This window comes from Coccinella septempunctata, chromosome 6 (genome assembly GCF_907165205.1).
Source record: "Coccinella septempunctata chromosome 6, icCocSept1.1, whole genome shotgun sequence".
NCBI lineage: Eukaryota > Metazoa > Arthropoda > Insecta > Coleoptera > Coccinellidae > Coccinella > Coccinella septempunctata.
Window position 1 is genome coordinate 20,076,438 of NC_058194.1, and position 27,622 is coordinate 20,104,059.

Here is a 27,622-nt window from a genome sequence, read left to right on the forward strand (position 1 = left end):
CAGGACAGAAAGCCATTCAGTTTCAACAAGTGTTTCCAACTCTAGAAAACAAAACATAACACTGACTCTTCATTTTGCTCCAGCATTCATAGAACTTCAAAACCTTCTCAGTGAATTTCATGAGAAGTGTTCCCAGACGTATTGATTGGCAAAATTGTTGTTTGAAATAAATCATGATGAGGTGGCACAAGAATATAAGACAATTTTAAAGAGAATAAAGTATAATTTTAAGACTACTAAAAAAATCAAGAGCCATAATGGTAGTAAAATCTTCACTCGAAATTTTCTTTCAGAGATTTCGATTTTATCAAGAGCTTTTTGTAACCTTACAATATGAATCTTCTGATAAATGACTCACTTAAACTTTTTTCACTCCGAAAATTTCCTATTTAAGTAAAACATGAATATAGGAATCGAGAATGGCATATTTTATAGGAGTTGGTCAACTGGGGACATTTTTTCTTGCACAATCCATGTACTTGAATTGAATGAAACTATCTGTCCATTTATTATTTATGATGGATGACCAACACAATGTTATTTATTATTTATGTATATTGATGTATTGCAGTAAAAAAAAAATGGTATAATACAAGGTGGTAAAACTGGTAAAATCGGTGGAGAGTTTGTTTGAACAGCATAAAACTAATTTTCTCCATAATTTGTCCATATTTCTCCATAATTACCTCCCTTAGGATTATTATGCATAAAAAACATATTTGTTGGAAGATCGTAAGATTCGTAATTCCCCAAACAATTTTCTGTGCTAGATGCAAATATCAAACTCGTAGATGAGTATACACCAGAGTAATAGACCTAAATCCTCGCAACAGGAGTATAATCTAGAAATCTGCTTGGCATGGACATGTATCTAGTTTACTTCTGAAGAATAGATTTGAGGTTTGTTAGTGGATAGACACTTTTCTAGCCTGGCCAAGCGTTTACGTGGTCGGTTTTGGCAAGTTCCTAGGCTCTTGGTCCTACCGAGAATCACATCGTATCAGCTTCGTAGATGATAGCATTTGTTGTCCTCCTTCACCATTGTTTGAGCCCCACAAACCCAGAATGAACAGATTGAATTGAAAACCTTTGAGCATTTCAAACTCGTCCACATCAAATTAAACATACCTTTGATGTACCGTGTCTCTGCCAAACTAGCCATCGAACTGTTGGAAACCGTTCGTATGGATTTGGCAATGGATGATGGGATGATTATTATTGACGAAACAGATGGATTATCTGTAAAGACGTACTAAAGAAGGTACATTTTGAGTAGCCATTGACTTTATGGGAAACAAAACAGAAATATTAAAAAATTTAATAAAATTAACCAAGGAACATAAAAATCCAAAAGAACGCTATGAAGAAGAAGGAAAACACTAATATTGAAAAACATACAAGAACCGGTTCACATTCAGTGGTAACGGCAACTTTATCGTCACAATAATGAGTGTGGAGTATGACAACTGTGCCATTCAAATCCATACACCAGTATGATAAATATACGACACATGACAATGTGTACACTACCTATGACCTAATGTAAAGTTTCGAACCGTGGTGCCTGTTTTTCTAGGTTAATAATTTATGAAATCACAAAGGCTCATTTGAGAGTGGGAGTTGGTTGATTTTTTTACATGCTGATGTATTTTTTGTTACGCATCGAATACAAATTATTTCGATGGAAACTTGTGCCATTTGGACTCGGAACTTTTTGAAAACATAAAAATATATATTTAATTTATCAATAAAGTAGCTTTTAAATTGTTGTATTTTTATTACATGCAATGGAGTATCATCTACTCTTTAACTAATTTACCTAGTACCAGACTAGACTAAAGTCTATAAGGAAAGTGCCGACACTCACAGAGTATTTTTATAGGTCGAGTCTTTCATGATAGATCAGGAATTTGAGGAAGATCCAGCAGCGAAGTTCCTTTTGAATCCTGACGAAGATAGAGCCGTCGATCCTGAAACCCAAGCACGTCTAGAAGCTTTATTACAGGCAGCAGGTTAGTTATCAAGACTGAAAAAACCAAGACAATAATTATTTCAGTGTTCAGATGGGCTACTTATGCCTGTATGCATCGACTTACCTAAGGCAGGCGGCAGGCCTAATGTTGAGCTTTACTTATTTCTCTGATTTCTATAGCAGTTACCATAGCAATGAGTATATGACTCAAGTCGATGCAAACGGGCATTAGTCGTAAATTATTATTAGGTTGTTACGGCTGTACAATCAATTTTATATCAAAAAACACTAGAAATAGTGAAGATGACTCATTTCAACTGTAAAGAACACATTTTATCGAGAAATAGTTCTGGAATAGGCTGAGAACTGATTGTAGTTTCATTTCGAACAATAACTAATGTTTACAACAATATTTAGGTTAGATAAGAGTTTTGCCGAGTGTTGTCGAGGTCAAGTCTCATTCATCCAGCGGTCCCGTTTTTTGTTAATGCTTCTGAACTACAAAGTAAAAGACAAAAGTTGTATCAAGAACCTCGTAAGTGTGTGATTGTAACACCAGAACCGGACGTCGAAAAGGTCCCTATAAATTCATTTATAAATAGCTAATAACTTCATTAGACTAGTTTTTATAAGGAAATGGTTGATAAAAAATTTAAGTCTTAATTTTTAATATCGCTGCACACAATACAATAGAGTCTTTACATGGTGAATGCTACGGCAGAATTTATTTCTTCCGGATTTGTAACGTCCAGATAAAATTACTTTTCATTTGGAAATCCATATAATTTTTGGTCTTCATATATGAGGGGAGGGCTTGGAATGTATCGAGGAAAGGAATTGACGAGTTTCGAAGGGTCATAGCTCAGGCTGTGGTGAAGAACACGATCTGAGTGACATCTGGTTCCAGCAGGATGGGGCTACAGCCCACACAGCTCGAATTTCATTGGCTGTTTTGAGACAGATGTTACCGGGGTGATTGGTGAGACTTGGGGAGGTCAGCACGCTCACCTAATTTGAGCATCTGCGACTCCTTTCTTTGGAGCTATCAGATAAGGTGTTTTAACATCTTCGACACACCCTATCACAACCCAAGCAGCAAATAACCGAAGAATTATTGCCGAAAAGCGGTCGAAAACTATAATCGACTACATCAGTGTATCGCCATTTAAGCGATACGTTCTCAAAATTTTAGTACAAAAACTGTTTCCTACTAATTCGAAAAAATAGAACCGTTTTTTTTTTTTTCAAGCAATTTTTTTCAATCTTAGTTTCATGGTCTCTATTTTTAAGTTTAGGAGATCTAGCCTGAAAAACGCCGAAATAGGGGTTTTTAGAGTTTTTTTTGTAATATATTATTATATCACCAGTTTTTGGTGTCATGGTGGCATCATATTCATGATGCCTCTGGAAAAGTCCTTGTAATATTAGTTTTTGAGCGAAAGAGCTTTATTTCGGCGGCAGATTTATCCTCAAAAATATTTTCGAAATGATCAGAACTTATTTGAAAGCTTCTTAGATGCATGTATTTTATTATATATATAAATCGAAAAGTTTTTTGTTTTTTGTTTCATTCTCACTCCCATTATTATGTGTGAATCATTAAATTGCACTTCTTGAAGTCAACTGGCGATACCTAAGACTATCCAACAACTCACTCAGACTCTGAAAGCTTATCTTCCAAAGTTAACATAACCGTTATGATTTTTAGGTATAGGCCAGTTGGCTGCTAAAGATGGCAAACATTTAGCCGATCCTGAAGTTTTGAGGCGTCTCACCTCGAGTGTATCTTGTGCTTTAGATGAGGCTGCAGCCGCGCTCACACGCATGCGAACGGATAACCCACGCTGCAGCCAAGCGGACAAAGCTTCTTTGGTAGAGGCCTGTACAGACGGAGACGTAAGAACCGTGCAAAAGCTACTGACGGAGGGTGGTAGAAGTGTTCACGAGACGAGCGAAGAAGGAGAAAGCCTTCTATCCCTTGCTTGCAGTGCAGGATATTTCGAATTGGCACAGGTTCGTTATCACCGTTGTTTTGACAATCGCAAGCAGATCTTATCGTCAATTCCTGACAGAATTCATCAATGTTGCATTATACTCGGTTCAAGAATTTTTGGGCGAAATTATGTTGGTATTAGGATGGTATTAAAAAAACCTTGACCCACAGACAAATTACCAGTCTATGCACTGACCGAAGATATTTCCAGTTTGGTACTGTTATTTGTATTCTTGAATTATTCGAACAAATTGAGAGTATAATTTTATCAGCTTTGAATGCTGATGCATTTACTCTGAACTTCAGAATTTCTCCAGTTCAAATATCTTCTTAGGTTATATTCATATATTAATTTCTATGATGAAAATACAGAAATTATTAGTGATCTTTTATGACCAGAGATTAAGCTGCTCCTGGACTTTCAAGGCTTGCTTCGACGTCAATAATTCTTGAAGCGGGTATAATTTGTTTTTTGACCACCAAACTATCAAATCTACGAAACATCTTTCTTGACCAGAGATTGAACCAGATGACATGTTTCCAAATTTCTAGGTTCTTTTAGCCATGCATGCTAATGTGGAGGACAGAGGCATCAAAGGAGAATGTACACCCCTTATGGAGGCTGCCTCGGCAGGTCATATAGAAATCGTTCGATTACTTGTTGCTCATGGAGCAGATGTCAATGCGCAGTCTACATCGGGTATGTATTTTTCATTCAAGTTGATTGATGTAGATATGGCAGTAGAAGTACTAAAGTCATTAATTGAAAAACTCAGTTGTTATTGATTATTATACATGGTGTGTCTTGAGCGAATATGGGCAGCTTCACATCCGATCTCCTGGAGACAAGTTGTGCATCAGTTTCCTGTATGGCTCGACTTGGGAGTTGCAATAATCTTGTGTGTATCGAACACTTTGTTGTTATTATTAAGTGTGCTCTTCATTTCAATTTGTGACTATAATATTTAGTTAATGAGTAGATAGTAGAGAAATCTTATTCAGTAAAGTATATTGTCATTATTTAATAATTATTGTCCTGTACATCTTTCCAAACTTTGTGGGCGCACAAAAAATATTGAATAGGATTTATGTAGATTTTCTCTTCTTGGAGTGAAATAACTTCTCATTTGACATCAATAGTTACGTACTAATTGATATTGTGATTGTTCTGATTGAATCCTTTGTTTGTAATATTGGACTTTCAAAACAAATCTGTTCAACAACCAGAATGGAAGTATAGATTCGTCTATATGTGGATGGATACTGGAGTTACGCAGAAGATTTTTAGTTTTTGTTTCAAGCAACTTAGATTATAATACTTGATTTAACGTCATCCCTTCAAAATCATAGCTTAACATTTCTTTTTTATGTAACATATTAGATAAAATGAATGCCTGAGATTTTACAATTCAATAATGATAAATAATCAAAATGTTACTGCTGCATGTTCTTCATTATGAAATTTAAATTTTATTTCTTGAACAATTCCCATTCTTTTATCTCAAGAAACTCATTAAATGTTTGTGGATGAAATATATTTTAGGTGTTGGATATTTCAAGAATATGTCTTATATTGCCGGATTTCTTCATATATATACTTTTCATAAGGAACAGGAAAGTAGTAGTGTAAATGATTTTAGTTTTGTTTTAGTTTTTTTTTATTCCAGTAGAAATCCTGTAGTTTTGCAGATCTATATATGGTTCTTCAACAAATCTGATGGTTAATTTATGTTTCAGTCCAATTTCCTTTTTCAGGGAATACACCTTTGATGTATGGCTGTGCAGGGGGTCATACAGAAGTAGTAAAATTCTTACTAGAGCACGGTGCTAATGTGGAAGATCATAACGAAAATGGGCATACACCATTGATGGAGGCCGCCAGCGCAGGCCATGTAGGTTTGGCGAAACTTCTGTTGGCGCATGGAGCAGGAATAAACACCCACTCTAATGAGTTCAAAGAGTCTGCTCTGACATTGGCCTGCTATAAAGGACACCTTGATATGGTAAGTTGAAATAGATAATTTTATTATTGAATGATGAAAGCAGGTTATTATTTCCTCGTTTCTACTTACAATTAATTTGTTCACAGGTGAGGTTCCTATTAGAAGCTGGTGCCGATCAAGAACACAAGACTGACGAGATGCACACAGCCCTAATGGAAGCATCGATGGACGGTCATGTAGAGGTAGCGCGTTTACTACTGGATTCAGGCGCGCAGGTTAACATGCCCACCGATAGCTTTGAATCGCCACTCACATTGGCAGCTTGTGGTGGTCATGTTGATCTTGCAATGCTCCTAATCGAAAGAGGAGCAAATATCGAGGAAGTAAATGACGAGGGCTACACGCCCTTGATGGAGGCTGCTCGGGAGGGACATGAGGAAATGGTTCACCTGCTTCTTGGTCAAGGTAGTAAGTTGTACTGTCATCTGTACCTTTAAGGAGTATACGTTCTGTTTGAAATTGGATTTGGGATTCTGTGGATTTGTGTATTAAAAATAAAAGATTGTACAGGCCCGGAAATAATCTGAAGAAGATTTTCAACGTACAAGAGGGCGCAAATCAATCAGTTCGAAGCTTTTCCTCATTCTGTAATATCAGGTGATGAGGGAAACTCCTTCAATTTAGCTCAGGGTGAACGGTTATCACTCAGTTCGAGAGACAATAAACTTGTTATTTATTGCATTAGATGATAGGCCGATTTCTTCACGAATCCGACATTTCTAGATATGCAAAAATATTGTTCCATCACCAAAATCTATAAATGAAAACCGTCTGAGTAAAGAAACGGATTTTTGAGACGTTGTGATTCATATTTTGTCCCAAATAAATCCCTTACATGCAGTGGGATAAGGAATAACGCAAAAAGACAATTATTAATAAGCCCCACGTGCTTTAGCATATTAACTTCGTATTTGTTGCAAAAGCAAAATGCGAAGTAGGCAAGTATCGACGGTATCTATTCTATTGCTGTCGCGTGCTGTTGCAAGGAGGTCTATCTTGCTTTTTCGAACCGTCCGATTTGTACCCTTTTTCTTATGCGTTGAAAATCACTTCCGAACTTTTTGCCGAGAAATGAAGAATGGTGAAAACCGTAGACTCCTTCGTTTTTGCAACTAGATTCTACTCAAAAAATGACTTTAGAAGACTTAAGTTCCAGATATCTAGCTTCAAAGATAAAAAAATTTATGTGGAGTTTTCGAAGTCGCCAAAATATAAATTTTTACTAATTACTCAAAAACGAAGGATCGTATCAGGCTACGCATTTCACCATTCTTTGTTTCTCTGAAAGGTGTCATCTGTTATGCTCTAGTTCCCGTCTCTCTATGAGCGATAAAAACATGCTGGTGCAAAATTTCATTACAATGTTTGGTGTAGTCTCGATTATAAAATATCAATGGATTTTCTTTCAACACCCTGTACCATGAGAACACATGCTGTTACGGAATTTTTTTACCAGCTTAACCTATTTTGTCGCGTTCTACTAATCGTAGCTACGGGATCACTATTTTTTAACACCCTGTAGATTGGTTAGATCGGAGATCTTTTCATGTCTTTTTTACTTTCCACATAATCTTCAATCATTCATACAACAACTTTATGTTCATATGTAAGATACACTGTTAAAGCAGTTTTCAACTGAATTTATGTTCCCAAAAAGAATACAATATGTTTTTGGTTGGATATTCTGATCCATCTGTATGTAAGTAGAAGATTATTGGTGTGAAAGGTAATAAAGGAATTTTTCACCAATTGTGCCTTATCACTTATTGTAAAATTGAAGGCTTATGTGAGGTCTACGCAGAATTACTAAGATCTAAGAAAGGACGATCACGTGAACGCTATCTGCCAATGAGATTTGTTCCTTTCTCAGGTCTTATGGTGAGTTTATGCAGAGTTACTAAGAACTTATTCCTAAGAAAGGCACTAAGCACGTGTTTGCCATGTGCCCATGAGATTGGTTCCTTTCTTAGGTATTCGTTCTTAGTAACTGCATAAACTCACCATTAGTCCTTAGGAACGCTGCTTAATCCCACCATTACTTGCTGTGAGGTAATATTTTGTCTAATATTTCACACACAACAGCGGTAGGTCATCCAAGTTAGACAATCCCAAGAAATGTGTTGTTATATTATAACCTGAGGTCTACAGCATTTCCAAGTGTAATTAAGAAATTATCAATCGAAATTCAGATTTTTCGATTTCATTTTAGAAATTATCCTTTTTTCAGTAGTCACTTTTGTTTCAGGAACCATCAATTATTGTAATATAGATTAGTCACTTTCATTTCAGAAACCGTCAATTGTAATTCACATCCATTTCAGAAACCATCCACTGTAATTCAGATTAATCACAGTCAATTGTATTTCAGAAAATAACAATTCAGAAAGAACCTTGGAATAATATCCATACTCTCTGAATTAATAAAAATGACGAGGTCTGAAAAATGCTACTAATTTGAAATACAATTGATGGTTTTTAAAATAGGTGAAATGAAATGAATCTGAATTACAATTGACGGTTTCTGAAATGAATGCGACTAATCTGATTTACCACCAATGGTTTCTGTAATAAACTTGATAAATATATTTGAAATATAAGTGATGTTTTCTGAATGTTAGTCGATCATTTCTGAATTACACCTTGAAATGTTGTAGTTCCTCTGGAAATATCTACCAAACTTGTGAGTGGAACTGTAGGTGATTTATTATCTCTGTTCGAGAAGCAGTTCTGTAACTGTTCTGATATCGCTGGAAATTTCAAGTTTTCACCAGTGCAAAAAATTAAGAATGAGTTAAATAATCCTGAGGATTATTCTTTGTTCATTGGCGTCAATGGGAAATCCTTGCATGCATCCTTATTCGGAATCGATTCCAATGATCCGTTATATGGCTGGGACCAGTTCTCAGTTCTTAAGTCCTTTCTATGGATCTCTCAGTCTAACTTGGCATTTCATTTTCCTCCAATCTATTAAGAATCATTCCTTTCCTATTTTTGTAGTGGGGGATTTCCTCGCTGATATCAGAACCAGATATTTAGTAACTCATCTCAAATAAGCCCAGAATTTTCTAATACTAAATGTGGAAACCCATATGGATAATTCACAATCACGATAATTTGACCAATCAATAGTACCACAAGTAACTTTTATTGCAGGAGCGAACATCAATGCCCAAACGGATGAAACTCAAGAAACTGCCCTCACACTCGCTTGTTGTGGAGGGTTTACTGATGTTGCTGATATTCTATTGAAAGGCGGAGCAAATATCGAACTTGGTGCCTCTACCCCCTTGATGGAAGCAGCTCAAGAAGGACATTTGGATTTGGTGAAATTCCTCTTGCTGCATGGTGCAAATGTAGAGGCACAGACACAAACGGGTGATACAGGTAATTTTTCTTATATGTTCCATAATGCTTTGATGCTCCTTGAGTAGGAATAATCTTTTATTGCTGGGAATAGAGAAGAAAAGGAAGAACCAAAATAATGCTTGCTGTGTACATGTAAAACTGTCTAAATTTCAAACGACATGATTCCTGGGGAATTGGTTATATCTATTTGACAGCTTTCGTTCTTTGTCATAGGTCAGTCCATGTGAAAGCGATGAAAGCGATGACGGATACAATATATACACTGGCAGTGCCCATTAGAATTTTACGGTGAAATATATGTGTATATTATATAGGGTGTGCAAGTTATCTCTGGTCAAATTTCGCAGAGAGATTCTACAGGCAGTTTACAACAATTAAGTTCCTATAGAGTATGGTCTAATTATCTTTCGTTGTAAAGTTATTCAAGACTCTAATATTTTCTAACATGAAACTTTTATTTGAATGATAATTCAATGTAGGTATATCATAGGAAAGATTTCCGATTAGGATTATAGTTTTGAGTCTTGTTTTGAGGGAAAAATTGTGAAACATTACAAAATATTAGAATTTTGAATAAATTTACAATGGAAGATAAATTGGACCATACTCTAAGGAACTTTTTTGCTGCTAATTGCTACTAGAATCACTATATGAAATTTGGCCAGGGATAAATTACGCACCTTATATACTCGATCCGATTTTGTACAATGACATTAAGCTGATAAACAAACATAGATTTTGAAAATCATTCGATAATGTTTACATATACAGGGTGTGCCCTTTGAAATGAGCGAGTTAATATCCATTTTCGGTATTAACGGAACTCCCAAATCCTTGCGAATATTTCAGAAAGGAAGGTTCATCGGACGAAATATATCCTTGTACGAAATTTCTAACAGATCTAACACATTATTTCAGTAAACTTCTAATGAACATTCTCAGTGGGATACCCAGTGCATATATTGTTTTTTTTTATCTGAGCACGGTATGAAAATATATTGGATAACTTTCTAACTTTCCATTTTTTAGACAACTCCTACTCTAAAGATGTTCGACTATGTTTTAGTCTTGATTTAATCTTAAGGATTTGAAATGTTTAAAAAAACACCTTTTTTCTCTATTTTCAGTATTTTTGCCTCTTGTCTTTTATCTTGAAATTTATAGATGCTCTAGAGTTGATTTCTTTACATCGTTACATGTATTGTAATTACCCTGATGTTGTTAATAGGCGATTAACCTGAATTTTTGAAAAATGAGTGTACAAATTCAGTTTTTATTTTATGTACTGATAAAATTTCATTACACATGGCACAAGGCCATTCACAACTATTTCTATTCATAAATGTCTATTCACCCAGTGGTTGAATATTACTGATATCAATATAAACTTATTCACTGATTTAAAAAATGTGCACTCAAGATGAATATCGCATCCTAACATTGTGAATTGCATACCATTTAAATGTTTGCACGTGTTCCTGAAACAATTTCGTTTTGATATAATTGAATCGTTCAGTTGAAGAGCAGTACAAGTCCAAAAATTGCCATTGTCACCTGAGATCGCCAAAATGCTCATATTTTATAGCTCTATCGATTCAGCGAGAGAACAGTATCATTAAGACAAACACTACATCTTTAAGACCCCACCATTTCCATTGCTTTGAATATTGTATCATCAACGAATGATAAACTACAATGTTTTTTATGATTATCTCTTGATAGCAATTTTGGACTGGTACTGTTCTTCAACTGACTGATTCAATTATGTAATAATTCTAAATACACCAATATGCTCTTTTGTCTTGAATGTGTGTGATAATGTGTACATTGTTATGGACTAGTTAATCATATTTGGGATTTCTTATGTGGTTTGTGATGTATGGTCGTCATTAAAGGGCTTCATATGAAATTGTTAGTTTTCTTTTTAAAACAGTGCAACCTCTTTAACCCAAACACATGTCAATCCAAACAAATGATGATATTTATCTCAATAATATTTAAATTTATCATTATATTCAGGGTTGTTTGGATTTGTCGAATTTAAATATTGAAAAAGTAAAGCAAATTAAATAAAACTTCAAACAGGAAAACGAATTGAGTTTTACTTGAATAACAGCGAAAGAAAGTGTTCGATTTTGGATTATCTGTAACATGAAAAGGGTGGCAGTGTTTCATTTGAAGAGATTGTACTGTAAAATCATATAGACTGACTTACTTGATTTTTGCTGAAGGGTTTTGGAACTATTTTGTGAAAATCATGTTGTTCAGTCTATTTTATAGATAAATTAACAATTTTCAGTATTGGCCACCTATATAGACATTTAATATTCTTATGAACAAAATTATTCGTTGATAAGTTACCAATCAATGTAATACAATGAAGAAAAAATTGTGATACAATATAGAAATAACAAACACAATGTGTTTCTCGCAAAGTGTTCTCTAAAAGTATTTAAAAAAACCATGATGAGGAATGGACAGGATATTAGCTATTCAACTGAAATATTTCCGTTTCGTTTGTACTTTCGGTTATATCAGAAATTGAGCTAAACTAGGACTGTTCAATTTTCAACTTTGTAACTATATCAATTCATACTATCTTTAAGTCAAATTTGAGACCAATGAATTAATAATTCTGAGGTTTGGTTGAGAAGTTCAAATAAGTCGTAGTTAAAATTTTGTGAACGACACAAAGATGTAATAAAATATGTGGTGCTCCATTTGAAATGACGAAGTTTGGCCCAACTCACGTCATAACCCAAAGCCACACCAAGGCAGTATTTTAGTTGAATAGATCCCGGACATACATTTTAAGAAAAACATCTTATTGGGTCTCTAGATACTTCTAGAGGACTCTTTACTTGCAACACCCTGTATACTCAAGTGAAAATGAGCATAATGAAATGATAGGCTTTATAAAAAATTCACGAAAATGATAGGAAAGATAGAGATGCACTGGGTCCAGGCGCTTCAAAAAGTTTAAAAAAAAAATTGAAGTAATTAAAAACAGTAAGAGAAAGCTGTATATTCTTAACTTCACACTGAGTGAATCCTGTTTGCTGCGTTCTTTACTCAAAATTATCCCTTTGGGGTAAAAGTTGATTTTATAAAACATCCAGGATTATTCAATTCAAAGCATCGCTTCAAATCATTTCAGCTTTAACATATGCCTGTGAAAATGGTCACACCGATGTAGCCGACCTTCTGTTACAATACGGTGCCAATCTGGAACACGAGTCTGAAGGTGGCAGAACTCCTTTGATGAAGGCTTGCAGAGCTGGACATTTGTGCACTGTGCAATTCCTCATCTCAAAAGGGGCAAATGTCCGCAAGCAGACCACAAACAACGATCACACTCCGCTCTCTCTTGCCTGTGCTGGAGGACATATGGCAGTGGTCGAGTTGCTTTTGTCCCAGAATGCAGATCCTAATCACAAACTGAAGGTAAGTGTATGATGAGAAAAATAAAAATTCTTCAACTTCCTAGCAGTATGGTTGTCATATTTATGTTCAATCATCTGAAGATTTGAAAGCTATAATTCATAGAAACACCTTTTCAGGATAATTCTACTATGCTTATTGAAGCCGCAAAGGGAGGACATACAAATGTTGTGCAACTACTCCTCGACTTTCCACACTCGATTCAATCCCTAGCTCTAAATCAACATCAAGTGGCTGGCTCGACTACTAATCTTTCCATAGCTTCGTCGCAGATTAGTAACAGAGATCAATCCTTGAGTCAGGGAGTAGTCGCTCAGAATATTTCCGGCCAGTCGGTCAACTTTTTCCATCAACCTACAGGTGGGCTATTCTCATTTAGATCATCCTGCTTTCCTTTCGTTAACATTTTTCTGGTGATTCATTTACCATAATGATTCTGATTACAGGTTCAGTGTTGCAAGAAGTTCCTGAAGCAGTTAGGATAATACCTCAGGATGATCTCAATTTAACAAATGAGATCAATAAACAGCAGCAGATGGCTGGATCCAGTCGAAGTCAAGAAACTCTTGGGAAGAAGTCTGCAAAGCAATCCCTTTTACCTAAGAGCCAATCGACTGGAAATGTGTTTGAGAGTAATCTAACATCTGCCGAAGCACAGCAGGTATGTTCTTTCAGAGTTCTTCTTTAAAGCTAAAATTTTTTAAACACAACCACAAAATGCTGACATTAAATGGTTCAAAAAAATTTTAACTTTATAAACTTAATTCATATTGCGCTAAATTTATACAGTTGAAGCAACCACCAAAATAACAAGAAATATGTTACAGTTTTATAATAAATAGAGGAGAGAAATTTTAGATGAGTGTTGGGATGTATAAATTTGGTTCAAGTTCCAATATTCATTTTATATCTACTATATTTAGGTTCGATCTCAGCCTCTGGACTTCGAAGATGATATATTTTCCTCATCAGCAGCCATGGAATTCCTTCAGAAGGAGGATCAAAATAGTACTCTTATTGAATTCATCAAAAATAGAAAGAAGCATTTTGGAGGAGAGGAGGGATCAACACAGAAACAGCAGATTCTCGAGGAATTGCACGTAAGCATATTTCTTAATTTTTTGTGTGTTTCGGTTATTATAAAACTAAAATTGTTGGATTAGTTGGCTTGGCCTTCAAGCATGTTGAAAATTCAATAAGGTCGAAGCACAAAGGTATTCTCTTGCATAAGAAACCTGCATAATAATTCTTCTATAATACTCTAATTCAAGCGAAATTGTCCAAGCATTTTTCGATTTTCGAGGAAATAAGTTGTGCTGAATTGTGCTAGTTTGTGCTGTTGAAAATTTTCTTGATTCCATACAGTCCTCAAGATATTTGACAAAATGTGTCAAAAGGGCCAGCGCAAGACTTTTTGAAAATTTGGGTATTGAAATATTTGAACTTTTTTTTTTCGAACTGATATATCGGAGTTCACAAACGTTATTTGCGCTTTTTTTCAATTTCGACATTTCAATCTTTCTTGTCTCATCAGAAAGTGGAAAGAGAGCTCCATGGGAAACAACAACCACCTGTGTTTCAATACACACAGGAACAATTTGCTGCCAGTTCTTCTGTAACTCTTCCTAACATGACTAGTATAGATCTAGGGATGCAACAACAACAAGGTGAATATAATTTGTACTGTTAGGTTAGACCTACTCTTGAGAATGATACAATTTTACCGTGAACGAGTATATCGAATGTTTTCGTCTTAGGTTCAACAACTTGTTTGCAATCGCCTACCTTCAAGCTTGCAGTAGGAGATGCAGGAGCATTGGGCAACAATCCCATTCAACCATCTTTCTATTTTACTCCAATGTCATCTTCTGTTACTGTTTCCTTAAACACTGCCACTACCAGCACCGCCAATCAACCAGTTAAGTTTTCGAATATTGCTCATAGCGAGGTTAAAGAGGTGAGTGATCTTCCAATTTTTTTAATTAATTTCATAATGAAGATATAAAACTACGAATCCCCATTTAGTAGTTCATCTGATCAGCTGTTTATACACGGTCATTCTTTCTTAACCTTAACTGAAATTATACAGAGAACTACGCAACATACTTTCATCACAGCCTCCTGAAGCACCTCTATAGCCCTATAGGCGGCCGTGGTTTCATGAAATTCCCGATGATACTTTGGGCGTCGCTTATAGTTTCCAGATTCGAGATTGGGATGAATGTTATGACTAATTGTTCATCGGGCTGCTTTCAGGTAAAAAACCTGATGGTGTGAAAGGAGCCTTAGACGAATATTCACAATTCGGGATGATCACAAAGATGGTCATAGAGAAGAATGTAATGTTCAGGATCTATTATTGAAGCCGTGTTGTACGTTTTTTACTCTAATTTTGATGAAAAAAATTACAGGTTACTCACCAAGAAATGCCGCATATTTCTTTAAATTTTCATGGAAATCTTGCTTATTTCAAACAGGAATGGAATACGATTCTACTCCAGAAAACCAATAAAAAATGTCCCCCTAAGCATATGTCTAAAATTAACCATTTTCGGCGATGTTAAGAAAGAATGACGCTCTAAAGTATATTCTTGTTTATCTATGAAAGTGTTATATGGAAATTTACGACTTTTTGGATTGTTCAGATTACATTCTGGCCAAGCACATTGCGACTGAATAAAAGAATGACAGATTTTGAAATTTGTTGACGAAAATAACGTCAAGTGTCAATTTTGAAAACTTTAGATGGGATATGACAGTTTCTATCAAAGCTGTTTGAATAATAACATTTTGATTGCATATTGCATCATTGCATGAATTATTTCAGACCACGGCTGTTAGTGATCGCCCTAAGGCGAAACCAGCTAAGAAAGAAGGGAAAAACGTCCGCAAACAGCAACAGCAATTGTCTGTTCAGCCCAATATTTACTCGCAGCAACTTCAAATCCAGCAACAGAATCAATTCGTGTCAGCATCGACACTACAACAAGCTGAAATCATCCAACAGCAAAATGATCCTAAAACCACTCAGTTCAGTCTGCAAACTATGACTGGTATAGATCTAGATAACTTAGATCAAGAGTCATTAGTCTTGAAAGAAGAAACGAGTGAGAATTTATTAACAGCTTCAATTCTTCAGCAGTTTCAGAATTCCACTCTCAGGACTTTCATTGATTCAAATGTGAGTTTGGAAATATGTGAACTAGATCCTAGTCATTTGATATTGGGTGTTTTCATTCTCTAAAAAAAGGTCAAATTTTTTTCTAGGTCATTAATATTTTGTTTGTGTTTCATTTCAGAAATCAAGGATCGAATACGGTACAACTTCAGAAGGAAGTGATTCTAAAGCTCAAATACTGAACAAGGAATATTCTTCAGTTGAAGAAGTTGTTCGTTCTTTAGACACCTTTACAGCAGAAAGTGGGGAGCAATCACTTGCCCAACATGGACTTCAGGTATGTTGGAAAATAAGTAATGCATAATCACATAATTTCATTATAATCGAATATGTTTTTGATACTGTTGTTCAGACGTTATTCAGGGGTTATGTTTTTTCCCACACACTAGGTTCAGCCCTATCCAAGCTCGTTAGAAGAATCGATGATTGCGTCTATAGCCACTCAGCAAGATTTATCACCTTCAACGGATCTCTCGCGTGTCGAGTACTTCGTACAGTCAAATGGCACCCAACTTCCTATGCATACACTGTACCCCTATGAACATTACTTAACAGCACCTGGTGTCCCGAATAAAGGAGAAAGTGGAGCCATTTATCAGGCAGGCTTTCAGGCGGGAATTAATCTCATGTCGCAGCATCTTGGTAAGTAGTTCAAAAAAAGCCTTAGTATGCTAAATAATCATCCCGAACTGGACATAGCAAGTGACGATTCATTTTGGGAGACAAGAATTTCCGATATTATTGGTTTTGCCAGTAGCTTCCATTTGGGTTTCACATTGAGTATTTTTGGAGAAAAAATGGTACGCTACTGCTTTTAAAATTTTTTTTTTTTGAATTCTCATTGATTTCCGAGCAACTTTGATTTTATTTCGACCGACGCAAGGCCTTCATCTTGAAGCATAAAGTTCATGGAATAAGATAGTTGTTCAGTATCGCCAATCACAATTGATAAAGTTGACTCGAACGTTGTTGTCTTATCAACTTTCAATGCCTTAGTGTCCCGCTAGACCAGGGGTTCCGAACCTTTTCTTGGCCAGGGACCTCTTTTATATTATTCTTGTTAGCAGGGACCACCTGAAACTAACCTGTAATAAATCTGAAAATTTTATGGAGCTCGATGCAGCCGCTCGGTCTTGACGATTATTTGATCGATTCCATCTTTTTGGAAATTTTTCGATAGTCACATTTCGAGTCGATTATCTCTCAATAACAATAACCTTAGATGGAAATGTGATACATATTCTGAAAGAGCAACTCTTCTAGTAATGAATCTGAAAATTTTATGGAGCTCGATGCAGTCGTTCGGTCTTAACGATTATTTAATTGATTCCATCTTTTTGTTGAAGGTCGCTTAGTTGAATGGCTCTTTTCGTTTTTTCTTAGGCGATTTAACATATAAAAAAATTACTCTCTCTTTTGGTCACGAGCTTGCTATGCCAGTGCAGTTGTGAACTACACTAGGGAAAATTATTGAATACCTTAGTGAGGAAATGTAAATTATATTCAGTCCCTATTTCCAATCTAGCATGTCCAAGTGTTACCGGAGCTGAACCGTTGTCTCCAGTGAGCGCAGGTACACCTTCAGTAGGAGCAATCGCTGTATCGCCTACCCAACAGTATGTGAACGCTTCCAAGCAACTACCTCTCCAAATGCAGAACCCCGGCCATCTTAACGCATCCCAATTGCAATCGGTACACCATTACCAACTTCAACACCAGCAGCAAATTTTACAAGGTCAGTTGCAACAGACGGCGGGGCAGGTGCAAGCAGCTACGCAGACGTCCCAGTCGTCTAATGTTACTCTGGACACGAGGAAACAGCCTAAAGCTGCATCAGTTACTGATAATGTCAAAACCAAAAAGGGGCGTTTGGGACGGCATCCTAACCAGCTCGGGAACAATTTCCAGCAGAATCAGACCTACCAGATCGACCCTAATTCTGGTAAGTCGATGGAATTATTTTATTGCCAGTTTTAACCTTTTCGCGGTTGCATAACGGAAGTTTTCATTCGACGGCTAAGCAAACCGGGCTCAATATTTGATTAGGGATTTTCATTTCACGATTAGGGATTACAGCATTTTTCAAAAGGAAAAATAACCAAGGATTACTTAATTCGTTGTTTTCCTATGCTGGCGATATTCAATATAAATCAAAAATATTCTGTAGAACGTTGAGTTAGCACAATGAACAAGAGATTAAACAATTGTCTACTACTAACTATGACAGATTGGTATTTTCAAATACCACCCCTTCTCACGTTCAAACGTGCGAAATATTCGTCAAGTGGGCTACATAATTTTGATGGTTGATATAACATGCTTGAATGGATGACGACCCTTCTGCTAGTTATCCTTTACATTTGATAATGCTAATAAATAAACCTTTTGAATATTGTGAAAATCTGCTAGGAGTTTTTCTTCACAAGTTTTCATATCAATTTTGATGTCCTGTTACACTCAGATATATAACCTCCAAAATTCCATAGCCTTCTTGACGATATGTTGTAGTGACATGTTATCAAAGATATCAGGTTATGCTAGGCCAAAAGAATTGCTGTAGAAAAATGAATTCGGTGAAATTTTTTATTGCAACCAATCAACATATCTTCATTGTCATACTATTTTCAGAAAGTTAACAAATATGTAGTTATTTTCAAGAAGTTGCGCTGCTGGTTTATCTGCTGTCAGATGTCACCACTCGTATAGAGTTGATTATGAAATTCAAAATGTTGAAAGAACTTGACATGCAATGACGCGAAATCTGATACATAGGAAAAATATAGCTTAGATTTTTTCTGTTTGTTTTCCCTTGATTCATTATGCAACAGTAATGAATGAATTCCGATTCCTCCTTCCACAAAATGAAACTAAATAATATATTTCATTCTACCTACGAGTTATTAACTTATCTGCAGTGACATGTAGGAGATTTTAACTTACAAAGTATATTACGTCGTTTAATCTGTTTTTTTTATTTTATCTTGGAATAATGCCTTCTCGTTTTATGTTCCTTTTGAAATTCTACGAGGATTCTCTGAAAAGGCATGTCCCAAGAACTTTTATGCTTATTATCTGCCTTTTCCATACTTGCGTTTCTCAGCACGAGCGCTCTGGGTTGATACGAGATTTTTCACATGAAATTTTTATCATTAATACATACATAATTATCATACATTACATAGTGGTTGCAGGAAAAGGTTTTAACATAGCAATTGACTTGGCATGTTGAATATTTTGATGTCCTGATAATCTTCTTTCAATGTCATCAAGGCTTCTTCCCCTTGTTTCTGGTACAAATAGCCAAGTGAGTAAGCCAGCGGTGATAACCATACAACAGTAAAACCAGAAAACGGCAAAATAACCAAACATTTGCGTTATGGACGGGAATGTGACAGTAATAACAAAAGTGCATATCCAGTTGACAGATGTAGCTAAAGCGGCAGCGAGACTTTTTATTTCGAGTGGTAAAAGCTCGCCCATCATCAGCCACGGTATTGGTCCGAATCCGATCGAAAATCCAGCAACAAATATTATCAGATTGATGAGAGTTAAAAAACCATACTCCTCAACGTCAACGTCTAGTATTTCTTTCACATAATAGTAGAACCCCAAACATCCTAAACCCATTGTCATCATTATACTGGAAGCTTGTAGTAGTAATTTCCTTCCAAGTTTATCTATGAGTCCATTCGCGAGAAATGTCGCCAATAAATTAACCAAACCAATGATGGTTGTACAAACCATAGGAGATAGGTCCCATCTGGATGCTCGAAATATTGAGGTGGTATAAAAAATTACCGCGTTTATGCCGCTGAATTGTTGAAAGAACATGAGGCATAAAATGATCGACAGAGGCTTGAGATTGGGATGCTTGAACAGGGTGGTTAATCTTGTGTTTCTTGATTTCTTTTCGTTGTGCGCTCTCACCAAATTGTTGAATTCTTCCGTCACGTCTTGTTTATCGTTTCTCAGCCAAGCCAACGTTTTCATGCATTTATCTGGTTTGTTGTTATGAAGATACCATGTGGGCGACTCGGGAATTATCCATAAGAAGAAAACCAGGAATGGGAGAGAAAGCAATATTCCGATGGCAGCTAAGAATTTCCATTCGACGAAGATTCCGTATATAAAACATAAAAGTATTCCGATGTTTCCGAAGGTCATTGGTAACAGTCCAAGGACACCTCTCACTTCAGGTTGTAAAGTTTCAACTAAATAAACTGGTAGCGTTAGTGTGGCCAGTCCTAAACTGCATCCTGCCAGACATCGGCTCACGTATATATAGTAAAAGTTTTCTGCATAATATATCAGCAACCACGATATGAGGAATATTATGTTGATGAGAAAAAGGGTTCCCTTTCTTCCACAATACCCAATTGAAATGCCACCCAAGAGCCCGCCAAAAACTGCACTAAGCGGCAATAGTCCGCCAATCCAGGATATCTCACCATTACCCAAGTACATATCCCTTCTGAGGGAAGCTTCAGCTGGTGAAGTGTATGCGGTTGCGTATCCCATGACCAAAGACAAAAGGGAAACGGCAACAGCAGTAATTAGCTGAGAGAACGTGCATTTTGCTCTTCGTTCCTCCACTGGATCTCTCTGAATAGGAGCTGGGACTGGGGCACTCAATTCTTTGTTGAAAGAACTAGAAGTTTCTAAATGTTTTGTGGCGGAATCTTCTACAACTGACATCGTTTTTTATCTTGTTATTCTTCTGCTGGTTTTTCTGCCCTTAAGAAGAGATGCAATACATGTTTGGTTGTTGAATTTTGTTCTTATTATGGCTCAATACAAATATATGTAAACATGCAAATAAAACATTGAATTATGTCAGAAAAACTGTCAGCGAATGCTAGGATTGTTATAGAGCTGACATTTCTGATTGAATCTCTATGTTATTAACATTGAAACATAAATATTTTAATGCCAAAAAATATCAAAAAAAAAACTCTAAAGTCTCCTGTTCATAGATACGATTTCCGACTAGCCAGTTTAACAAATTTCTGATAATATCATTTATTCATATCCTTAACGAGCAAACGTCATTCTTGAATTTATTTTTCAAAGTTTCCAAATATTTCATGTCGAAATTCAGGACTAATTAAAACATTCTTGTAGCTATTACACAATACAATAATGCAAACAACCAGCAACCATGCCCCAACCCCATTGTATCACCAAGTTTGGACGTGGACTCTGAAACTGAGAGCAACCATGATACTGCTTTGACATTAGCTTGTGCTGGAGGTCATGAGGAATTGGTAGAACTATTGTTGAATAGAGGTGCCGACATTGAACATCGCGATAAAAAAGGTTTCACCCCACTGATATTGGCTGCTACAGCTGGGCACGAAAAAGTGGTAGACATTCTACTCAATCACAATGCTGATATTGAAGCACAATCAGAGCGAACAAAAGATACTCCTTTGAGTTTAGCCTGTTCTGGTGGAAGATACGAGGTAAAGTCATCTTTGTTATCATAGGCACAACAGGCAACTAAATTCGAACAACTATTGTTATAGGTCGTAGAAATGCTACTCAAGCGCAATGCGAACAAGGAACATCGAAATGTATCAGACTACACCCCCCTGAGTTTAGCAGCATCTGGAGGATATGTTAATATTATTAAGTTACTACTAAATCACGGTGCTGAGATAAATTCTCGTACTGGTAGTAAGTTGGGAATATCGCCTCTTATGCTTGCGGCAATGAATGGACATACAGCTGCTGTGAAGTTATTGCTTGATATGGGTAGTGATATCAATGCCCAGATCGAGACTAATAGGAACACGGCGTTGACTTTGGCATGCTTTCAAGGACGTCACGAGGTGGTCAGTCTTCTGTTAGATAGGAAGGCCAATGTCGAACACAGAGCTAAGGTAATGTTATAATTTAATTGACTGATGATGTTTAACACTACACCATCATATAAAATAGATACACTTTCGATTCTAGCCGAAAAATTAACAAACATTTTTATTTCAGACTGGATTGACACCGTTGATGGAAGCAGCCAGTGGTGGATATGTGGAGGTTGGTCGCGTACTTTTAGACAAAGGCGCTGATGTCAATGCTACTCCAGTACCATCATCTCGAGACACAGCTTTGACGATAGCAGCTGACAAAGGTCATGTTAGATTTGTGGAACTCCTATTGTGTAGAGGGGCTCTAGTTGAGGTCAAAAATAAAAAAGGCAATTCGCCTCTTTGGCTAGCCGCAAATGGAGGACATTTAGCTGTGGTTGAACTCTTGTATAATGTCAATGCTGATATTGATTCTCAAGATAATAGGAAGGTGAGTGATATTGGCTTCAAGCCCTAATCTTAAATCATACTAAATGTCGATTTTTTCCAGGTGTCCTGTTTGATGGCAGCTTTCAGAAAGGGACATGTCAAAGTTGTTAAGTGGATGGTACATTCAGTGACTCAATTCCCTAGCGAACAAGAGATGATTCGTTATTTATCTACCATTAATGACAAAGATCTTATGGAAAAATGTCAAGAGTGCATCAGGATCATACAAGCTGCTAAAGAAACACAAGCAGCCAAGGCGAATAAGAACGCCACCATTTTGTTAGAAGAATTAGATATGGAAAGGACGAGGGAAGAATCCAAAAAGTTGGCAGCTGCCAGGAGAAGAGAGAGGAAAAAGAAGAAAAAGATGGAAAAGAAAGAAGAGAAGCGAAAACTGCTTGAAGAAAACAAGAAAAATGAAAATTATGATGACAAACCTGATACAGACAAAACAGAGGAGAAGGAAGATGAAGGTGAGTTGAATTTATTTGTCATACAGGGATAACAGAATACAGGGTGGCGGTTCGGTGAGTAACGGTAAAAATTTATACTCGGAGGATTTAGAAGCGCAAGAAGTATCCACATCAAAAATCTTTTCCGTTTCTCAATGCAAAAAAATGAAGTAACTCTAGTTACAAAAAGTTTTCATAATGAGCTATGTCACCCATGGAAATCGGACATTGCAGTTTTTCCAAGCATCCTACCAAAGAACCTATCAGAATTCCGACTTTCTACCTGTGCGCGAAATGAATTTACCGTTTACAGACTTTTGAACCACCTGATATATAACCAAGCATAAACACGTTTTCCATTTCATTTGGCGAACGAAGTAGTATTTTATAATATGATTAATGAGTTACAGCAATTTCGTTGGCGAATAATATTGAATTTCATTTTCTATGATATTATCGAACTCAGATTGCAACCACCTATTTAAGCTCTTAGATTAATCTCCAATATTCGATCATTTATTATCGTTTTATTATCGTTCTTTATTTCATTTCGTACAAGAGGTATTTTAAGAGATTCGAACATAAGCCAAATTGAATTATATTCACGAAATCGGCGCATAATACGAGGAAATATGAAGAATATTTTCATTTTCCAAAATGGTCAAATACAGGGTGACAATTTGAAAACTTGCTGGGCCAATTATGCCTCGACAAGAATGTTTTCAAAGAAAAAGCCGAAACTGGTCAATTTTCAAAGGGAAGGGGACATATTTTGAGAAAAATTGTAAGCTAGTAGGGGCTATCACCCCTAAATTATTCATAGGGAATAGAGGGTGAGCTAAACCTCAATTGGAAGACAATATGTCCCTCTACATAATACTATTGACTTCCAATTGGGGTATAGCTCACCCTCTATTTTCTATTAAGAATTTAGGGTTGATAACCCCTACACCTAAGATTGAGGAGATTTTGGCTTACAATTCTGCTAGAAACATGTCCCCCTCAGAATAAAAATTGACCTGTTCCGGTATTTTCTCTGAAAACATCATTGTCGAGACCTAATGGGCCTGGCAATTTTTTAAATTGTCAGCCCCTGTAACTACTTCAAGGACTCAATAAAAATTTGCAAACCATAGTATTCATGTAGAGGGTCAAGTGATCTTTCAATGGAGGTATATCTCATCCCCTATTTCCTATTGAGAATTTAGGGGTAATAGCTCCTACACCTAGGGTTGAGGAGGTTTTGGCTTACAAAATATGTTCCCCTACGAATAGAAATTGGCCTGTTCCGGCATTTTCTCTGAAATCATCCTTGTCGTGACATAATTGGACTGGCAAGTTTTCAAATTGTCACCCTGTATTTGTTGTTGAGTTATAACTGAAAATTAAATTTTTTCATGGATTAACAACAATCTGTTGCATAATACTGTTCGATAGCTTCAAAGTTGTGTAACCCACAATAGATAACACACAGACAGAAAATTTTTTATGGGTTCTGAATCTACGCCCTCTGAAACGGATAACATGATAACTAACCGACTTATTTCAGAATGCCAAGTTGAATCTCCGGGAAGAACAGTAGAAGTTGGTGACAAGGAAGAGGGAGATAGTGGAATTGATGCGAATAGTCAAGGAAGTTGTTCGAGTAATGACATTAAATCAAAGGACAAAAGAAAAGATAAAAAGAAGAAGAAAAACGCTTCGAATGCCAAGAACAGCAACCGGCCAAGCCCAAGTAAATTGCAAACACCTTATGACCTACCATCGGATAAAACCGAGAAGTCTAATGAAAAACACAATCAAAATATCAGGAAGACTCTGATATTCGAGGGCAAGAGCCCCGCGGAACGGGACGATTTCGAGGCCACCGGAAATGAATACGTCCCATCGAGTAAAATCAAAAAGAGTCCACCCCACGACGATCATTCCCCAAAGAATACCAGTCCGAAGCAGAATTTGAAAAGAGAGGAAGGATGGAAAGAAGTAGTGCGAAAATCTTCTGTTCAAACTGTTCCGACCAATGAAACCGGCGCTAAAAAAGTATCTGTACCTTTGAACGCCATTTCTAGGGTTATTGGAAGAGGGGGTAGCAATATTAATGCCATACGAGGTGCAACGGGTGCTCACATAGAGGTGGAAAAACAGAGCAAAGGACAAGGTGAAAGAATAATCACATTGAGGTGAGTTATGATCTCGATAAAACTTGAAAATTTTTTGAGCTCAATTCGATGATTTCCTTAATTTCCAAAAAATGGCCTTCTCAAAAATTGTGTAAAGGGAAATAAAAAGATCACGTTTTTGGAATTCAAGGAAAACTGCGAATTGTAGAAAGCCTATGATGGATGTAATTTTTTAATATAAACTTTCAATTATAGAGGTGCGCCAGATGCCATCAAACTCTCGCAGACATTAATCGCTGCATTGATTAAAGATCCCGATGTAGACATAATGCAGATGCTACCTAAAGCGGTGAAAACAAATCCATCAACAACTACTCTATGGGATAAGACTCAGATTGGTGTAAGTCATCAAACCTAACCTTTCCAGTATCCCTTTGTATGCGTTCTTTTGATCTTCATCCGTATTCTTCTTTCAGACCAAAAAAGCAACTGGAAAAGCCGCTAATGCCGTTCCTCCTTCTCAAAAGATCGAGAAATCCGTACCGACGAGTATTATGACGAACACAGGTTCGGTAGCGAAGTCAGTACCGTCCGTAGCGCCGAAGGGCAAGTCGTCATTCATCGTCACAAACACGAGAAATACCGCTCCGAGACTGATCGCCCAAGCCGAGAAGAACGCCAATCAACCTTCGGCCCAGATCAAGCCTTCGATTCAGAATTCATCCAATCCCGGAGCCAGATCGTCTAATAAAACCGTTGCCGCTAACCAGTCTTTCGCTGCGAAGCTCACAGATGCGAGTGCAGCTCCTCCGAGTGCGGCGGCTGCGCAGAGCAGCATGAAATCCGCTATGAACATGCCGCATTCGGGCAACGAGCCCATATCGACTAAAATAACACGAGTGCCAACAAGCGTGGCCCATTCTTCCCCCGTTAAACACAATCGACCGGAACCGACAGCTTCTGCTCCACCTACGATGCAGCACTTCCAGAGTCCCAGAAAAACTCCGCACGTTCCGTCATCTAATCAGATGACCCTCGTAACCATGTCCACGAGCGATATTTCTGGTATTGGTGGAAGTGGAGATCACGTGAGATGTACGACGCCGATAAAGAAGCCAACGTCTCAGTTGAGCCACAACGAAGACTGTCATCCTTTGTCGTCTAGTGTGTCTGCTCATTTGGAGTATTCTTTGTTCAATTCCGGCGATCAACAAACTATGTGGCGAAGGGGTGATGAATCGCAAAAGCCGGTTAATTTTGCCGCAGCTACGGGAAATTCTAATGTACAAGCCGCTTCTGCTGGCCCCAAGTTCATTGCGCAAGATCTGCCTCCACAAGTTGATGCATCTAAGGCTCCTGGTTACAGAGGAGGAACTACGTCTTCTCCGATTTCTTCGAAAACTAACAGCAACAGTACGACGCCTCCGAATATGTCTGCGGCTTCATATACGCAGTATCACGATGCACAAAAAGCACAACATTTATCTCATATGACAAACGCTATTCTCAGACCTCAGTCATCACAAAATAATATTCCGAATGAAATGCAAGCAACCAGTAATTATTACGGTGAATTATTCAATCAAGGAGGGGCAGTTTCCAGTATATCGAACCCGGTCTTGAATCTTGGAAAAGATAGCCATCTGATACCCTCCTACAATCAACCAACTCAAACCAGTACTGGAAGGAATCAAAATTACTCGCAGAGCACTCAGCCAATTGTCAGTATGTCTAGGTTGAATCCTAAAGCGCCAGATTTCTCAAGTTCCTTGTATTCTGTTTCAAACAAGTTACCCCACCAACAGCAACAAGCACCGTTGTTCAGCGCATATTCCATGGATAGTACGAATCCTATGCATTTCGTACCTAAAGGAAATATGGAAAATTATCACAGAAGCGGCATGGTTCAGACGAATCAAATGCCATTGATGCAACTACAACAGCCCTTAACGCAACAACAAACAGAATTGATAAGCGGAATGGCAACGGGTCTCACTCTGCATAACATCGCCCGAGCAACTGGGAGTGAAATTCTCGAGAACCCAACAGATCTGGGCTTGATGAATAACTCGCCGAACATGTCGCCCAATATGGCACCCCTGCAAAACCCCGAGAATAATTACATGGATGACAGAAAACCAATACCACCCCAACCAATCGGTACCGAACGAGCTAGGAGAAATTATAATTCTAGCTTAGAAGGCAACAATTGGATGATGGCTAATGACAAAAGTCAAACCAGATGGACAAACCATAATTTGGACAGGATGACCATCAGGGGTGTATTGGAGCCGTCCATGGCAGATACTTATGGCGTAAGTAATATTCTTTTTCATTCTAATCTGGACCATATTTAATTATTGCGGTCAGTTCACAATCAACGTAATTCGTAATTTGAACAAATAATAAAACTTATATAAACTTATATAAACTTGGTTTGTCAAACTTCACTTTACCCCTCAATAACTGTTTTCCAATTGAATTCTAATTGACGTGATTACCTGGTGATTCTATATGAGTTTTGTGTGTATCACAAAAAGTGTGACCATTTTCAAATTTTTTTTCCATAAGAATCCAAATAACTCGTAAACTGTTTAGTTTTTAGCCAAGGTGTGGTATAGTGTTGAAATTGCCATTAAATCGGCTATCTAATGATGCAAAGATATACTGAATGTGTCATCTGAAATAAGAAAGTTGTATCTTGTTTTCGGTATAACCAGAAGTTGCGGAGATCTGAAAATATTGTAGGGATAAAGATCATTGTTGAAAACCTCAACATGTACATTTTCAGCACAATATTG

At 37.0% G+C, this 27,622-nt stretch overlaps 2 protein-coding genes across 7 annotated transcripts in view; one reads left to right on the forward strand and one right to left on the reverse strand.

Annotated features, from left to right (window-relative positions):
• LOC123315635 (ankyrin repeat and KH domain-containing protein 1) overlaps positions 1–27,622 on the forward strand; it is a 35,441-nt gene that overhangs the window by 3,310 nt on the left and 4,509 nt on the right. For 2 of the 6 annotated variants that reach the window (XM_044901407.1, XM_044901404.1), the window contains exons 2-24: positions 1,883–2,012; positions 3,681–3,985; positions 4,518–4,665; positions 5,721–5,968; positions 6,055–6,376; positions 9,122–9,352; positions 12,492–12,778; positions 12,895–13,135; positions 13,222–13,436; positions 13,699–13,875; positions 14,310–14,442; positions 14,533–14,732; positions 15,603–15,956; positions 16,075–16,230; positions 16,343–16,595; positions 17,479–17,895; positions 21,075–21,415; positions 21,479–21,835; positions 21,942–22,250; positions 22,311–22,722; positions 24,251–24,881; positions 25,077–25,221; positions 25,298–27,136. In XM_044901407.1, the coding sequence (XP_044757342.1) occupies positions 1,883–2,012; positions 3,681–3,985; positions 4,518–4,665; positions 5,721–5,968; positions 6,055–6,376; positions 9,122–9,352; positions 12,492–12,778; positions 12,895–13,135; positions 13,222–13,436; positions 13,699–13,875; positions 14,310–14,442; positions 14,533–14,732; positions 15,603–15,956; positions 16,075–16,230; positions 16,343–16,595; positions 17,479–17,895; positions 21,075–21,415; positions 21,479–21,835; positions 21,942–22,250; positions 22,311–22,722; positions 24,251–24,881; positions 25,077–25,221; positions 25,298–27,136 (7,851 nt within the window). The remainder of the gene's footprint in view (positions 1–1,882; positions 2,013–3,680; positions 3,986–4,517; positions 4,666–5,720; positions 5,969–6,054; positions 6,377–9,121; positions 9,353–12,491; positions 12,779–12,894; positions 13,136–13,221; positions 13,437–13,698; positions 13,876–14,309; positions 14,443–14,532; positions 14,733–15,602; positions 15,957–16,074; positions 16,231–16,342; positions 16,596–17,478; positions 17,896–21,074; positions 21,416–21,478; positions 21,836–21,941; positions 22,251–22,310; positions 22,723–24,250; positions 24,882–25,076; positions 25,222–25,297; positions 27,137–27,622) is intronic. The other 4 variants (XM_044901406.1, XM_044901405.1, XM_044901408.1 and 1 more) reach the window with 4 other exon arrangements.
• On the reverse strand, positions 19,071–20,795 carry LOC123315636 (facilitated trehalose transporter Tret1-2 homolog). Its single transcript, XM_044901410.1, has one exon. It carries the CDS (start codon positions 20,646–20,648, stop codon positions 19,128–19,130), a length of 1,521 nt encoding a protein of 506 aa, XP_044757345.1. The 5' UTR covers positions 20,649–20,795; the 3' UTR covers positions 19,071–19,127.